The 15,800-nt window shown below is 45.4% G+C and overlaps 1 protein-coding gene across 3 annotated transcripts in view; it reads right to left on the reverse strand.

Annotated features, from left to right (window-relative positions):
• NOP58 (NOP58 ribonucleoprotein) overlaps positions 1-2,806 on the reverse strand; it is a 43,642-nt gene extending 40,836 nt beyond the window's left edge. For all 3 annotated transcript variants that reach the window (XR_009213713.1, XM_032754919.2, XM_032754918.2), the window contains exon 1: positions 2,563-2,806. Coding sequence is in view for 1 of the 3 variants with exons in the window: in XM_032754918.2 (XP_032610809.1) it covers positions 2,563-2,607 (45 nt within the window). In the remaining 2 variants the exon portion in view is untranslated. The remainder of the gene's footprint in view (positions 1-2,562) is intronic.
• Positions 2,807-15,800: the final 12,994 nt, after the last annotated feature.

Genomic DNA, 15,800 nt, shown 5'->3' on the forward strand with positions numbered 1-15,800 from the left:
CAGATGACCTGAGGTCAGGAGTTCGAGACCAGCCTCAACATGGAGAAAGCCCATCACTACTAAACATACAAAATTAGCTGGGCATGGTGGTGCATGCTTGTAATCCCAGCTACTCGGGAGGCTGAGGCAGGAGAATTGCTTGAACCTGGGAGGTGGAGGTTGCAGTGAGCCCAGATTGTGCCATTGCACTCCAGCCTGGGCAACAAGAGTGAAACTCCGTCTCAAAAAAAAAAAAAAAACAAACTTCAAAAAACTTCTAAAGCATTCTCATCAAAGCATGAATTGTATGCAACCAATATAATTTTATATCCTAGCATTTTGAAGGTTATGGGAAAGGAAACTAATAACCTTGAACTGTATGTCTACTTTTTCAGGAGATAAGATTCACCATATTATATATATTAATTTTACATATATCTTAATATTTGCCCTTTTAAAGTGTACAATTCACTTTTTAGTAGTTCATTTTCACAAAAATGTGCAGCCATCACTAGTTCCGGAACGTTTGTATGTCTTTTATACTCAAAAATGATCAATGTTAATTCCAATAATTACAAACTAATCAATGTCAACATATTCGAGCTTAACTAGTTATTTCTTTAGTACTAGATTACATAAACCACAATTTAATCATTTTGAACAGTAACTTGCAGATAAATAGCACTGCAAACTCCAACGGAATACTCAAAGACATTTTTATGGAGGAGGACACTTTTCATTAATAGAAATCAGTAATTCGAGACATGGTTGAGTATTTTAGGACCCAGGTGTAGAAATCCGACCATTGATAAGCCAATTCCTTCCTACCATGGGAGACAACCAGTGCACTGTGCAGAGTTGCTCCTCTTAATACCCAGTACAGGACAGTATACTATAGCAATTAACGGTGAAATTCATCGATAGACACTGACAGACCACATTGTCTAAGAGAATTTGGAGCTATGCAGAACTCTACATGGTAATTTAGATAAGATCCCAAAAAGCTGGAGAAAAGTAAAATTGACATGTTTCGTAGCTCCAAAGGGGACTAAGGAGCTTATTACAAGTTCCTTAAAACTACTAATACTGCAACTGCAGATAACTCCAATTAAGGTAAAAACAAGCAAAACTGCCTTTTCGGTTTTAATGATTTTATTGGTTTTCTTAAAAATAACAAGTATTTGACGTATCAAATGCAAACTGCGTATTTTCAAATGTCAGAAGTGAAACATGGAGAACTCTGCACCCATCCAGACTTTCTTGCATCCACACCACAAATAGTTTTTTGGTTCACAGCTAAAATTGTATTGCACTTATTTTTATCTAGCGTTTTTGCTTTCTACCAACACATATATATGTAGAATATACATAAAAACTTTATTTTTCATTGCTATATTCGCAGAGCTCAGAAGAGTTGCATGGCACAAGAAAAGGTACTCAATCTCACTCATTCTTCCTAACATCTCAACATCATCTTGCGATACGAATGTCTCACAGTTCAACCATTTCAGTGCTGACGAACTTGTCCAACTTTCCTCCACGAAAACAACCAAATCTCAAATTGACATCACCAGCCCAGATGTTTTCCCCTAAGCTTCAAATTTGAAATACTGAACTGCCCAATCTACACAACTGCATTATCAGGTCTAATAGACAATGCAAGCTTCGCACAGCCCAAACCGGAAATCTTTAGTCCTTCCCCCGCAAGAAACTTTCTTAACATCTTATTTAAACCAAAACCCCACATTCAATCTATTAGCCAATCCTTTCTGTTCTACCTTCACAATTTTTATCTATATTTGTTTCTCTCCATACCAGGCAACTTCATCTTGTCTAAATGAATGCAAAAGTATTCTTGCTGCCGTTCTTATCTCCTCGAGTCTAATATCCACACAGCAGAGCAACCGTATTAAGACAAATTAGCAGGTCATTCCTCTGCTTAAATCCTTTCGACTAGCGGAGCACGGTGGCTCACGCCTGTAATCCCAGCACTTTGGGAGGCCGAGGCAGGTGGATCACTTGAGGTCAGGAGTTCAAGACCAGCCTGGCCAACATGGTGAAACCCCCGTCTCTACTAAAAAGCAAACAAACAAACAAAAACAACTAGCCAGGCGTGGTGGTGGATGGAGGCCTGTAATCCCAGCTACTCGGGAGGCTGAGGCAGAATAGCTTGAACCCGGGAGACGGAGGTCGCAGTGAGCCAAGATTGCGCCACTGCACTCCAGCATGGGCAACAAGAGCGAAACTCCATTTCAAAAAAAAAAAAAATCTTTCGATAATTCCTCAAAACATCTAGAATAAAATCCGAATTCCCTATAACCTGTTAAATTCTAACACGCCTCCTGCCCACCTCTTCAACGGCAGGAAATAAAATCCTCTAATGCAGAACGGGTCTCCCCAAACGGCGGGGCCACGTGTTACACGTAACATGGCTCTCAGGTGTAAAGGCTTTCTCCCTCCTCCCAGAACCCGGGCCATAACAGGCACCCACGCTACACTGAGTAGTTCCGTGCTTAAGTCCTTCCCTCTCCTCATCTGTCCAGCACCCGCCCTCCCCCTTTAACGGCTCGCTCTCCCACTTACCTTAAAGATGGCGTAGCCCACAGACGTTTCAAACAGCACCAACATGGTGAGGCCGGGTCAGGGCGCCTCACGGCCCGCCACGAGCTGTGGAGTCAGTTCAAAAACACCGACTACGCTGCCCCAAAAGGCCCCCTAGGCCGCGGCGGGCAAAGCACAAATGTGCTCGCCGTCCCGGAGAGAATCAGAACACGTTGCCCAAAGCCTCCACGCTGTACTGGGACTGGGACGCACAAACGCGCTTCTCCTTCTCTAAGGATTCTGGGATAGCGACGTCACTTCCGACAGAAGACTGCCGCAGGGATTGCCGTCACTTCCAGAATGTTCCCGCCACATCTGACTGGGGCGGGCAGAGAAAGTTTTTATCGCGGTATCTACGGCCTGAACCGAGCCTTTGCGCCTTTTTTTCTTTCTTTTTTTTTTTTTTTTTTTTGAGACGGAGTCTCACTCTGTAGCCCAGGCTGGAGTGCAGTGGTGTGGTGTGATCTCGGCCTACTGCAACCTCCGCCTCCTGGATTCAAGAAATTCTCCTAGCCGGCCGCGGTGGCTCACGCCTGTAATCCCAGCACTTTGGGAGGCCGAGGCGGGCGGATCACGAGGTCAGGAGATCGAGACCATCCTGGCTAACACGGTGAAACCCCGTCTCTACTAAAAATACAAAAAATTAGCCGGGCGTGGTTGCAGGCGCCTGTAGTCCCAGCTACTCGGGAGGCTGAGGCAGGAGAATGGCCTGAGCCCAGGAGGCGGAGCTTGCAGTGAGCCAAGATCGTGCCACTACACTCCAGCCTGGGCAACAGAGCGAGACTCCGTCTCAAAAAAAAAGAAAGAAAGAAATTCTCCTTCCTCAGCCTCCCCAGTAGCTGGGACTAGAGGCACACACCACCACGCCCAGCTAATTTTTGTATTTTTAGTAGAAACGGGGTTTCAGCATGTTGGCCAGGAGAGTCTCGATCTCTTGACCTCGTGATACGCCCGCCTCGGCCTCCCAAAGTGCTGGGATTACAGGCGTGACCCACTGCACCCGGCCTCTTTTTTTGAGACAATCTGGCTGTCGCCCAAGCTAGAGTGCAGTGGCACTATCACGGCTCACTGCAACTTCTAACTCCCAGGCTCAAGCAATCCTCCCACTTCAGCCTCTGGAGCAGCTGAGACCTGGACTACAGGCCTGTGCCACCACACCCAGCTAGTTTTTTGTAGAGACAGGGTTTCACAATGTTGCCCAGGCTGGTCTCGGACTCCTGACCTCAAGGGATCCTCCCACCTCGGCCTCCAGAAGTGCTGGAATTACAGGCATGAGCCACCGCACCCCGCCACCGCTAGAGATTTAAAGGGGAAAAACTTCACGATATTATTTTGTTAACCCTCTGTGAATTATATGTTCACTTTGAGAGAAACAAGGAGCTGTCTCGGTGCCAGTCTGCCTCAGGCATCTAGAATTTGAAATGCCAGTTCGTGCCGTTTGACTTTATCCCCTTTCAAGCCCTGCCTGAGGCGAAGGCCTCAGAATGACACCACTACTGTCACTATATTTGTGAGCGTTCCTGGCCATTCTCTTCTGTCTGGCCAAATGAATTATTAGCACAGTTTTCTCTCAATAAGCCTCTCCTATTTTTGCTGCATTTGTTAAAATGACCCCAGGGTATGAATTTAGACTGTCTTTTTTCTCTTTTTTTTCTTCTTTGTTTTTTTTGAGACGGAGTTTCACTCTTGTTGCCCAGGCTGGAGTGCAGTGGTATGATCTCTGCTTACTGCAACCTCTGCCTCCCGGGTTCAAGCAATTCTCCTGCCTCAGCCTCCCAAGTAGCTGCGATTACAGGCATGTGCCACCACCCCTGGCTAATTTTGTATTTTTAGTAGAGATGGGGTTTTTCCATGTTGGTCAGGCTTGTCTTGAACTCCCGACCTCAGGTGATCTGCCCACCTCGGCTCCCCAAAGTGCTGGGATTACAGGCATGAGCCACTGTGCCCGGCTGAATTTAGACTGTCTTCTTGGTTTAGTGTTAATTGCTTTTCTGTCTCAGGGACTGGGATTAAATACCCCAGTTGTTTCACAAGTCTGTCTTCCAACGGGAGTAAAATTTCCTCACTCACTTCCCAGGCCCTATATGTAGATTGTTCCTAATCGTTAAATTGCAACCTGCTCGGAGAATTGCTTGAACCCAGGAGGTGGAGGGTGTGGTGAGCTGAGGTCTCACTACTGCACTCCAGCCTAGGCGACACAGCGAGACTCCATCTAAAAAAAAAAAAAAATTGCAACCTGCTAAAGATTGTGGAACATTAAATAGGTAGCAACTCTGCAACCTGAGATCAAGAGGAAAGAAAATCCTGGGTTGAATAACAGAAAGTTACAGGACAGAGGACTCTAGGGTGAATTCTTTTTTTTTTTTTTTTTTTTGAGACGGAATCTCACTCTATCGCCCAGGCTGGAGCACGGTGTCACGATCTCAGTCACGATCTCAGCTCACTGAAGCCTCTGCCTCTTGGGCTCAAGTGATTCTCCTGCCTCAGCCTCCCCAGTAGCTGGGATTACAGACACGTGCCACCATGCCCAGCTAGTTTTTGTATTTTTAGTAGAGACGGGGTTTCTCCATGTTGGCCAGGCTGGTCTTGAACTCCTGACCTCAGGTGATCCGCCTGCCTCAGCCCCCCAAAGCGCTGGGATTACAGGCGTGAGCTACCACGCCCAGCCTAGGGTGAATTCAAGAGCTTAATTGGCCGAGTGCATGGTTCACGCCTGCTATGGTCCCGCCATTGTACTCCAGCCTGGGCTACTAAGCAAGACCCTGTCTCAAAAAAAAAAAAGCATGGTTGATTATAGTTATAGCTATAATCCAGTGTAGTCAGGGAGACAAGAGAGACGAAAATTACCTGATTGGGAGAGGGGTATGTGTGGGTGGATGAGATAGAAACACCATGTCTGTTTATAGTGTTATTTAACTGCACAGTATTTTTCTGTCTAGTCTCCTTAGCAGAAGTGACATCTGCTAGAGAATTGAGTCTACTTTACATTTATTTGTGTCTGTATAGGATGTTATGTTGTGCTACTCATGAAATAGAATCTAATTAATTCTTAAAAATTTAATGAATGAATGTCTGCAGGAAGTAAAAATTCTTTTCCTTACATGTAAAGCCTTAAATCCTGTTCTCAAAATGAAATGAAACCACTTATTCGATGAGAAATCTCTTTGCCATGGTATCTCCTAGAATTTGTCCTTGCACGTTACCATTTACATAGTCACCTCCATATGATACTTTAATCAGGAGTTCAGAGCTGACTCTGATTTTGGGTTTGTAACTTGGCCAAATAAAGTAATTGGAGATTTTCTTTTTTTTTTTTTGAGATGCAGTCTTGCTCTGTTGCCCAGGCTGGAGTGCAGTGGCACCATCTTGGCTCACTGCAACCTCTGTCTCTTGGGTTCAAGCAATTTTCTGCCTCTGCCTCCTGGGTAGCTGGGATTATAGGCCCCTGCCACCACGCCCCGCTGATTTTTGTATTTTTAGTAGAGATGGGGTTTCACCATGTTGGCCAGGCTGGTCTTGAACTCCTGACCTCGTGATCCACCCACCTCGGCCTCCCAAAGTGCTGGGATTACAGGCGTGAGCCACTGCGCCCGGCCAGTAATTGGAGATTTTCTCTTGCAAGGGAGAAGTAAGAGTCTCAGTACTTTGTTAAAGTACTGAGTGAAGGACAGATAGCAAAAAGAAATATAAGAAGGAGAATATAGGAGAGTACAGATGATAGAAGGGCTTACAATTTTTTTTTTTTTGAGACAGAGTTTCGCTCTTGTTGCCCAGGCTGGAGTGCAATAGCATGATCTCAGCTCACCGCAACCCCCGCTTCCCGGGTTCAAGCAATTCTTCTGCCTTAGCCTTCCGAGTAGCTGGGATTACAGGTATGTGCCACCATGCCTGGCTAATTTTGTAGTTTTAGTAGAGACAGGGTTTCTCCCTGTTGGTCAGGCTGGTCTCGAACTCCCGGCCTCAGGTGATCTGCCCGCCTTGGCCTCCAAAAGTGGTGGGATTACAGGTGTGAACAACTGCTCCCGGCCAGGGCTTACAATTTTACTGGTGGCTAACATGGTGAAATAACAAGGATGAGAAATATGGTTCGTCTGTCCTCTCAGTACACCCCAACTCCACCCTTGTTCCAACTAGAATATAAACTCTATAAAAGTTTGTTGCAAAATCTGCAAGTACTAGGCTAGTATCTGGCACATAGTAGAGATTCCATAAACATGACTAATAACTAAGTAAGTGAATGGATGAATGGAATGAGTGAATGGTAGGATAATTTCAAGGTGCTAGTAGAGCCTCTAGGGACTTTTTGGAACCTACTAAGATTAGCAAAAGATACCATTTTGGTCAGACACCTTCCATGTGCCTGGTAACAAGAAGGGGATGTTCTGGGTGGTGAACATCTTTATGTATTCAACAAATATTTGAGTGTCTACTCTGTGCCAGGCATTCTTTTTTTTTTTTTTTTTTTTTTGAGATGGAGTCTCACTCTGTCGCCCAGGCTGGAGTGCAATGGTGGGATCTCAGCTCACTGCAACCTCCGCCTCGCGGGTTCAGGAATTTTCCTGCCTTAGCCTCCTGAGTAGCTGGGACTATACAGGTGCGCACTACCACACCCAGCTAATTTTTGCCTTTTTAGTAGAGATGGAGTTTCACTATGTTGGTCAGGCTGGTCTCGAACTCCTGACGTTGTGATCCACCCACCTCGGCCTCCCAAAGTGCTAGATTACAGGTGTGAGCCACTGCACCCAGCCTGTGCCAGGTAATTCTTTTTTTTTTTTTTTGAGATGGAGTTTCGCTCTTGTTGCCCAGTGCCCAGGCTGGAGAGTGCAATGGCACGATCTCCCGCTCACCGCAACCTCTGCCTCCTGGGTTCAATCAATTCCCCTGCCTCAGCCTCCTGAGCAGCTGGGATTACAGACCACCACACCCAGCTAATTTTGTATTTTTAGTAGAGACGGAGTTTCTCCATGTTGATCAGGGTGGTCTCAAACTCCCAACCTCAGGTGATCGGCCCACCTCAGCCTCCCAAAGTGCTGGGATTACAGGCATGAGCCACCGCGCCCACCTGTGCCAGCCATTCTTACAGGCACTAGGGACACAGCAGTGAAAGAAACATGTAAAAATCTCTCTACTTATTATTACTCTTATTTCCCTTCTCAGATAAGTAATGCAAGATCATACAATCTTCCTCATAGTTTCCTTTAGGAGTACCCAGAAGATGGACATGGAAATTGTTTCTGTTTTTTTTTTTTTTTTTGAGACGGAGTCTTTCTGTCTCCCAGGCTGGAGTGCAGTGGCACGATCTCGGCTCACTGCAAGCTCCACCTCCCGGGTTCACGCCATTCTCCTGCCTCAGCCTCCTGAGTAGCTGGGACTACAGGCGCCCGCCAACACGTCCGGCTAATTTTTTTTTGTATTTTTAGTAGAGACGGGGTTTCATCGTGTTAGCCAGGATGGTCTCGATCTCCTGACCTCGTGATCCAGCCCGCCTCGGCCTCCCAAAGTGCTAGGATTACAGGCTTGAGCCACCGTGCCCGGCTGGAAATTGTTTCTATCATACACTGACCTGCCACGTACAGTGCTATATTTTCTTTTTTTTTTTTGAGACGGAGTCTCGCTGTGTCGCCCAGGCTGGGGTGCAATGGTGTAATCTTGGCTCACTGGAACTTCCACCTCGCGGGTTCAGGCAATTCTCCCGCCTCAGCCTCCAGAGTAGCTGGTATTACAGACACACACCATTATTCTTGGCTAATTTTTGTGTTTTTGTAGAGACAGGGGTTCACCATATTGGCCAGGCTGGTTTTGAACTCCTGACCTCAGGTGATCCGCCCGCCTCAGCCTCCCAAAGTGCTGGGATTACAGGCGGGAGCCACCATGCCTGGCCTACAGCGCTGTATTTTCTTGCTCTGGTGTCTGCTGGTATTGCAGACCTCTATTCTATTGACTGCTTCCACTTTGTTGAACGCAGGTGCTGCCCATACCATTGCCCACCTTCTCTATATCGCTACCTTCATGGGTTGATGTCCCTTTCCAGCCAACAGGGAATCAACTTTTGTGCCTTCTAATTTGTTCTTTCAGAGTTGTTGGCCCCTTGTGTCACATATTTTTCTTTTTGCCAGAGTCCTTTTTTTCCAGAGACCATGGGTGCTTGGAGAAATCAGGCTACTAGGATAATATGTTGGGAGATGGACAGAAATAGGCTCAAACCTCTGACCATGTGTTCTAACAGCCAGCCTTTTTGTTTGGTCTGGCTCATGCAACTAGATGCATGATGGTTTTTTCTCATGATGCTATTGTCTTTCTGGGCAGTCCAGCATTTTCCGAGGACTTCTTGCCATCAAATCAGTACTAGTATGAACCTCAATGTCTTTCCCTCACTTTACCCTGTGGGCCCTATGCAAATCAAGGGTATTTGTTTCAGTTGAGTTTCTATTTCAGTTTAAAAGTTTCCTGGGGGCCAGGCGCGGTGGCTCATGCTTGTAATCCCAGCACTTTGGGAGGCCGAGGCGGGTGGATCACAAGGTCAGGAGATCGAGACCACGGTGAAACCCCGTCTCTACTAAAAATACAAAAAATTAGCCTGGCGTGGTGGCGGGCGCCTGTAGTCCCAGCTACTCGGAGAGGCTGAGGCAGGAGAATGGCGTTAACCCGGGAGGCAGAGCTTGCAGTGAGCCGAGATTGCGCCACTGCACTCCAGCCTGGGCGACAGAGCGAGACGCCGTCTCAAAAAAAAAAAGAAGAAAGAAAGAAAGAAAGAAAGAAAGAAAGAAAGAAAGAAAGAAAGAAAGAATTAATTCCTGGGTTTGTAAGCAGAAATGAAAGGGAATAGAATAAAAAAGTTGGGGGCCTTGAAAACAGGAAATGCTGACTGCTTCTAGCCCTAATAGTAAGAAATTAAGAAAAGTTTTATTTTTTCTCTTCCCCTTATCCCTTTCTCTCTTCTTTTTTCTCTCTTTCCCTTTCTGAACAATTTAGCCCCAAAGCCATTAGCTAGGGCCAAGTTGACTAAGTGTCAACATGGTGTCATCTGAAGAGGAATGTCAGAGCCTGACTAGTGTGAAGAGGGTGTCCTGTGAAGGAAAGGCCCAACCATGGTGTCAGAACTTGACAAGAGGGAGAACATCCATGTAGACAATTGCCTCGCACAGAATGTTGGAGCTTGCGTGAAGTGAGGACATCCCCACGATGTGAACTCTGAGAGCCCACCAGTAGAGCTGACCCATTGTGAAGGGGCCTTCACAATACTTACCCAGTGGGATTTCAAAATTGCTGTGGTCCAGTGACCCATGTGTCCTCAATTCTTCCTTCTTCTGAATGAGGACGTTTTTTCCCAGTTTTCCTGTCTATGTTGCATTATCACGGGTGTGGGTGTATATGGGCAGATTGTGTTTTTAGTTCACAGGTCACCAGATAATAGAAAGCCATATCTGAGGGGGTCGGGCGTGGTGGCTCATGCTTGTAATCCCAGCACTTTGGGAGGCTGAGGCGGTCGGATCATGAGGTCAGGCGTTCGAGACCAAGCTGGTCAATATGGTGAAACCCCGTCTCTACTAAAAATACAAAAATTAGCCAGTTGTGATGGCAGGTGCCTGTGGTCCTATCTACTCGGGAGGCTGAGGCAGGAGAATCACTTGAACCCAGGAGGCAGAAGTTACAGTGAGCTGAGAGCACACCACTGCACTCCAGCCTGGGCAACAGAGCAAGACTCTGCCAAAAAAAAAAAAAGAAAAAAGAAACAGAATATTTGGTAAGGAAAAGGGCACACTGTTTCTCTCTTTTCCTTTCACTGGGTCACAAGTGACATTTAGTTGTGACATTGTGTTTGGATTCTGGCCAATGAGAGAGGGTTGAAGTCAGGTCATTTCTAGGCCTTCCTCATGCTTTTTCTTTCTTCCTTTTTTTCTCATGCTTTCCCTTGACCTCTTGAATGCAGAGAGAATCAGTTCAAGACTCCGAGGACATCCTACAACAGGGATTGGCAAATCATGGCCCATGCATCAAATTTAGCTCACAATCTGTTTGTTTGTTTGTTTGTTTGTTTGTTTGTTTTTGAGACAGAGTCTTGCTCTATCACCCAGGCTGGAGTGCAGTGGTGTGATCTTGGCTCACTGTAACCTCTGCCTCCCGGGTTCAAGCGATTCTCCTGCCTCAGCCTCTGGAGTAGCTGGGACTACAGGCGCCTGCCACCATGTCCGGCTAATATTCTGTTTTTGTAAATAAAGTTTTATTGGAACACAGTAATGCTCATTCAATTACATATTGTCTATGGCTGTGTTCGTGCTTCAATAGCAGAATTGAATAGTTGTGACACAAAAGCCTAAAACATTTGCTATCTGTCCCTTTACAAAAAATGTTTGCAGATGCTTGCATGACAAGATAGTGCCAGCACAAGTTGGTAGGAGACCAACTTGATTCCTTACACCAGAATATTAAAGGATGCTTACTGGCCAGGCGTGGTGGCTCACGCCTGTAATCCCAGCACTTTGAGAGGCCAAGGTGGGTGGATCACGAGGTCAGGAGTTCGAGACCCGCCTGGCCAACATGGTGAAACCCTGTCTCTACTAAAAATACAAAAAAATTAGCCGGGCTTGGTGGCAGGCGCCTGTACTCCCAGCTACTTGGGAGGCTGAGGCAGGAGAATGGCGTGAACCCGGGAGGGTTAAAAAATAAATAAATAAATAAATAAAGGATGCTTACTGAACACCCAAGTCAGACTATGATGTGAATGACAAATAAAGCTTTACTTTGTGGAGACATTGAGATTTTTTAGTTATTTGTTAGTAGCTAGTTATCTTCTCACTAAAACACTACTCTCCTCAGTACCTAGACCAGTGTGCCTGGCTCATGGCAGGAGCTAAACAATTATTTGTTAAGCGAGTAAATGAATAGTAGAAATAATACAGCTGGGCACGGTGGCTCAGGCCTGTAATCCCAGCACTTTGGTAGGCTGAGGTGGGTGGATCATAAGGTCCGGAGTTCGAGATCAGCCTGGCCAACATGGTGAAACCCCATCTCTGCACAGGATTCTATTCTAGGGATGTAGCATGATTTATCTGATTCCCATTAATAGGCATAATTATCTGATTGCCATTAATAGGCACGTAATTGTATACAGTTTATTAGCTATCACCAATAATGCTAAAAAGAACATCCTTGAATATATATGTTTATAAATGTGTATTACTGAATAATAAATTCTTAGACGATAAATTGTCCCGTGTAAAATTTGTATGTATGTGTAAAATTTTGACAGATGTTTTCAAGTTGCCCTTTAATACAATTGTACTGTTTACTCTCCCACCATTCTTGATTGAGAGTGCCCATTTTTCAAACCTTGACGATTGTATTAGTTTGCTTTCATGCTGCCGATAAAGACATACCCGAGGCTGGGCAATTTACAAAGAAAGAGGTTTAATGACTTATAGTTCCACATGGCTAGGGAGGCCTCACAATCATGGTGGAGGGCAAGGAGGAGGAAGCCACATCTTATGTGGATGGCAGCAGGCAAAGAGAGCTTGTGCAGGGTAAGTCCCTCTTATAATACCATAAGATCTCATGAGACTTACTATCATGAGAACAGCCCAGGCAAGACTCACCCCCATAATTGAATCATCTCCTGCCAGGTCCCACCCACAACACGTGGGAATTATGGGAGCTACAAGATGAGATTTGGATGGGGACACAGAGCCAAACCATATCAACGATACTGGGCATTATTTATTATTTTAATCTTTGCAAAACAGATATGTAAACATTGTATCTCATTTTAATTTGCAATTCTTAGAGATGCTATTATTAGAGATGCTGACCTTCTTTTCATGGGGATGAGCATTAGAATAAAAAATGTAAGAATCAGCTATCTTTTCACACTTGATTACACTTTTTTTGTTTATTTTTTTTTTTTTTTTTTTTTTCCCAAGACAGAGTCCTGCTTTGTCACCCAGGCTAGAATGCAGTGATACGATCTTGGATCCCTGCAACCTCTACCTCCCAGACTCAAGCAATCCTGCAACCTTAGTCTCCCAAGCAGCTGGGACCACAGGCCTGTGCCACTATGCCCAGCTAATTTTTGCATTTTTTGTAGAGGAATCATATAATATATGACCTCTTGTGCCCAGCTTCTTTCACGTGGCATAATGTTTTCAAGTCTCATCCAAGTTGTAGCACTTCATTGTGTTTTATGACTGAGTAATAATCCTTTGTAAGGATATACCATAATTTGTTTATCCATTCATTTGTTGGTGGACATTTGAATTGTTTCCACCTTTTCACTATTATGAATAATGTTGCTATAAACATTTGTATACAAGTTTCCTTGCAAAGATATGTTTTTGTTACTTTTGGATATATAACTAGCCAGGAAATTTCTGTGTCATATGTTAACTCTATATTTAACTTCTTTGGGAACTGCCAAACTGTTTTCCATAGGCACTGCCCCATTTTTGATTCCCATTAGCTATGTATGAGGGTTCCAATTTCTCCATATCCTCACCAATACATATTCTTTTCTTTTTTTTTTTTTTAAGAAGGAGTCTTGCTCTGTTGTCCAGGCTAGAGTGCAGTGGCGCAATCTCGGCTCACTGCAAGCTCCACCTCCCGGGTTCACGCCATTCTCCTGCCTCAGCCTCCCGAGTAGCTGGGACTACAGGTGCCCGCCAGCATGCCCAGCTAATTTTTTTTGTATTTTTAGTAGAGACGGGGTTTCACCGTGGTCTGGATCTCCTGACCTCGTGATCCACCCGCCTCGGCCTCCCAAAGTGCTGGGATTACAGGCGTGAGCCACCGCGCCCGGCAACGCCCGGCTAATTTTTTGTATTTTTTAGTAGAGATGGGGTTTCACCATGTTAGCCAGGATGGTCTCGATCTCCTGACCTCATGATCCATCCGCCTTGGGCTCCCAAAGTGCTGGGATTACAGGCATGAGCCACCGTGCCCGGCTATTTTCTATTTTTTTTAAATTATATCCACTTTAGTGCATGTGAAGTGGTATTACATTGTGGTTTTGATTTTCCCTCTTTATTTTTAATTAATTAATTGATTGATTTGTGAGGTGGGGTCTTGCTACGTTGCCCACATTGGTCTTGAACTCCTGGGCTTACAGGATCCTCCTGCCTCAGCCTCCTGAGTGGCTGGGATTACGGGTGCACACCACTGTGCGCAGTCATTGATTTGCTCTTTTTTTTTTTTTTTTCCTGAGATAGAGTCTTGCTCTGTCGCCCAGGCTGGAGTGCAGTGGCTCACTGCAACCTCCGACTCCTGGGTCTTGAACTCCTGGCCTCAGGAGAGGTGTAAGCCACCACACCCTGCCTGATTTGTTCTTTTAGTTTATTAAAACAAATCTTTCTCTTACAAAACTTCACAAGTTGCACTTTTTTTGTATAAATGTAGGGTAAGTGGGAAATCATTGTGTACAAATAGGGTGCAGTAGGAACTCTTGTGATTTTATTTAGACTGTGTAGGCTGGGCATGGTGGCTCACGCCTGTAATCTCAGCACTTTGGGAGGCTAAGGCAGGGGGATCACAAGGTTGGGAGTTTGAGGCCAGCCTGGCCAATATGGTGAAACTCCGTCTCTACTAAAAATACAAAAGTTAGCTGGGCGCGGTGGCTCACGCTTGTAATCCCAGCACTTTGGGAGGCCGAGGCGGGCGGATCATGAGGTCAGGAGATCGAGACCACGGTGAAACCCCGTCTCTACTAAAAATACAAAAAAATTAGCCGGGCGTGGTGGCGGGCGCCTGTAGTCCCAGCTACTCGGAGAGGCTGAGGCAGGAGAATGGCGTGAACCTGGGAGGCGGAGCTTGCAGTGAGCCGAGAGCGCGCCACTGCACTCCAGCCTGGGCGACAGAGCAAGACTCCGTCTCAAAAAAAAAAAAAAAAAAAAAAAAGAGATTCTCCTGCCTCAGCCTCCCAAGTAGCTGGGACTACAGTCCTGTGCCACCACGCCTGGCTAATTTTTTGTGTTTTTAGTAGAGATGGGTTTCACTGTGTTAGCCAGGATGGTCTCGATCTCCTGAGCTCGTGATCCGCCCGCCTCGGCCTCCCAAAGTGCTGGGATTCCAGGCGCCCGGCCTGGAATTATGGTTTCTTTTGAAGCAATGCAACTCTTTTAAGAAACTAGGTCTCTTGGGAAGTGCTGCTGCTTGCAGTGGGAGACTAGCCTATTTTGGGCCAATTTTCTTGTTGAGAGCAACCAGAAAAAGTAGACCAAAAAAAAAAAAAAAAAAGAGAGAGAGAGAGAAACATACTTGTTTTAAGGCATCTGAGACTTACCAAGGCAATGAGAATTTAGGGGGAAAATCGCAGAGAGAAGAGAAGCTCAGAGAAGTGAATCCTACTTTGGTGCTACTTTTCCCCTTGTGGAATTTACTGACCCAAAGGTGATGGGTGAGATGAGAAACTGGGCAAAAAGCAGTGGGCAAGAGTAGCTAAGCAGGGCTGTTGGGTTGAGGAAACAAAAACTAGTGTTCAGCTGAAGAATAAACATTTTTTCCTCAGGTACACATGGATCACTTACCAAAACTGACCATATGCTAGGCCTTATAGTAAGTCTCGACAAATTTCAGATCATATAAAGTGTGTTCTTTGACCACAGTGAAATTAAGGTAGACATTAATAACAAAGAGATATTAGAAAATTTCTACATATTTTTAAATTTAGGGATAAACTTCCAAATAATCTGTGAGTCAAAGAAGAAATTACAGCTGGATATGGTGGCACACGCCTATAATCTCAGCTACTCTGGAGAATGAGGCAGGAAGATCCTGTGAGCCCAGCACTTCAAAAGCAGCTTGGGCAACATAGCAAGACCCCATCTTTAAAAAAATTCTTTAAAAAAGAAGAACATCAGGGAACATTAAAGTATACTTCAAATTAAATAATAATGAAAATATTAGGTATGGAGCGGTGGCTCATGCCTGTAATCCCAGCACTTTGGGAGGCTGAGGCAGGTGGATTCATTGAGCTCACAAGTGTGAGACCAGCCTGGGCAACGTGGTAAGACCTCACTGCTAGAAAAAATACAAAAGATTAGCCGGGTGTGCTGGCACAAACCTGTAGTCCCAGCTACTTGGAAGGCCGAGGTGGGAGGATTACCTGAGCCCAGGAGGCAGAAGTTGCAGTGAGCCAAGATTGTGCCACTGCACTCCAGCCTGGGCCACAGAGCAAGACTCTGTCTTAAAAAAAAAAAAAGTATATGCTTTTCTTCATACTTGATGTATGTTTC

Source organism: Hylobates moloch, unplaced genomic scaffold, assembly GCF_009828535.3.
Source record: "Hylobates moloch isolate HMO894 unplaced genomic scaffold, HMol_V3 SCAFFOLD_1, whole genome shotgun sequence".
Taxonomy (NCBI): Eukaryota; Metazoa; Chordata; class Mammalia; order Primates; family Hylobatidae; genus Hylobates; species Hylobates moloch.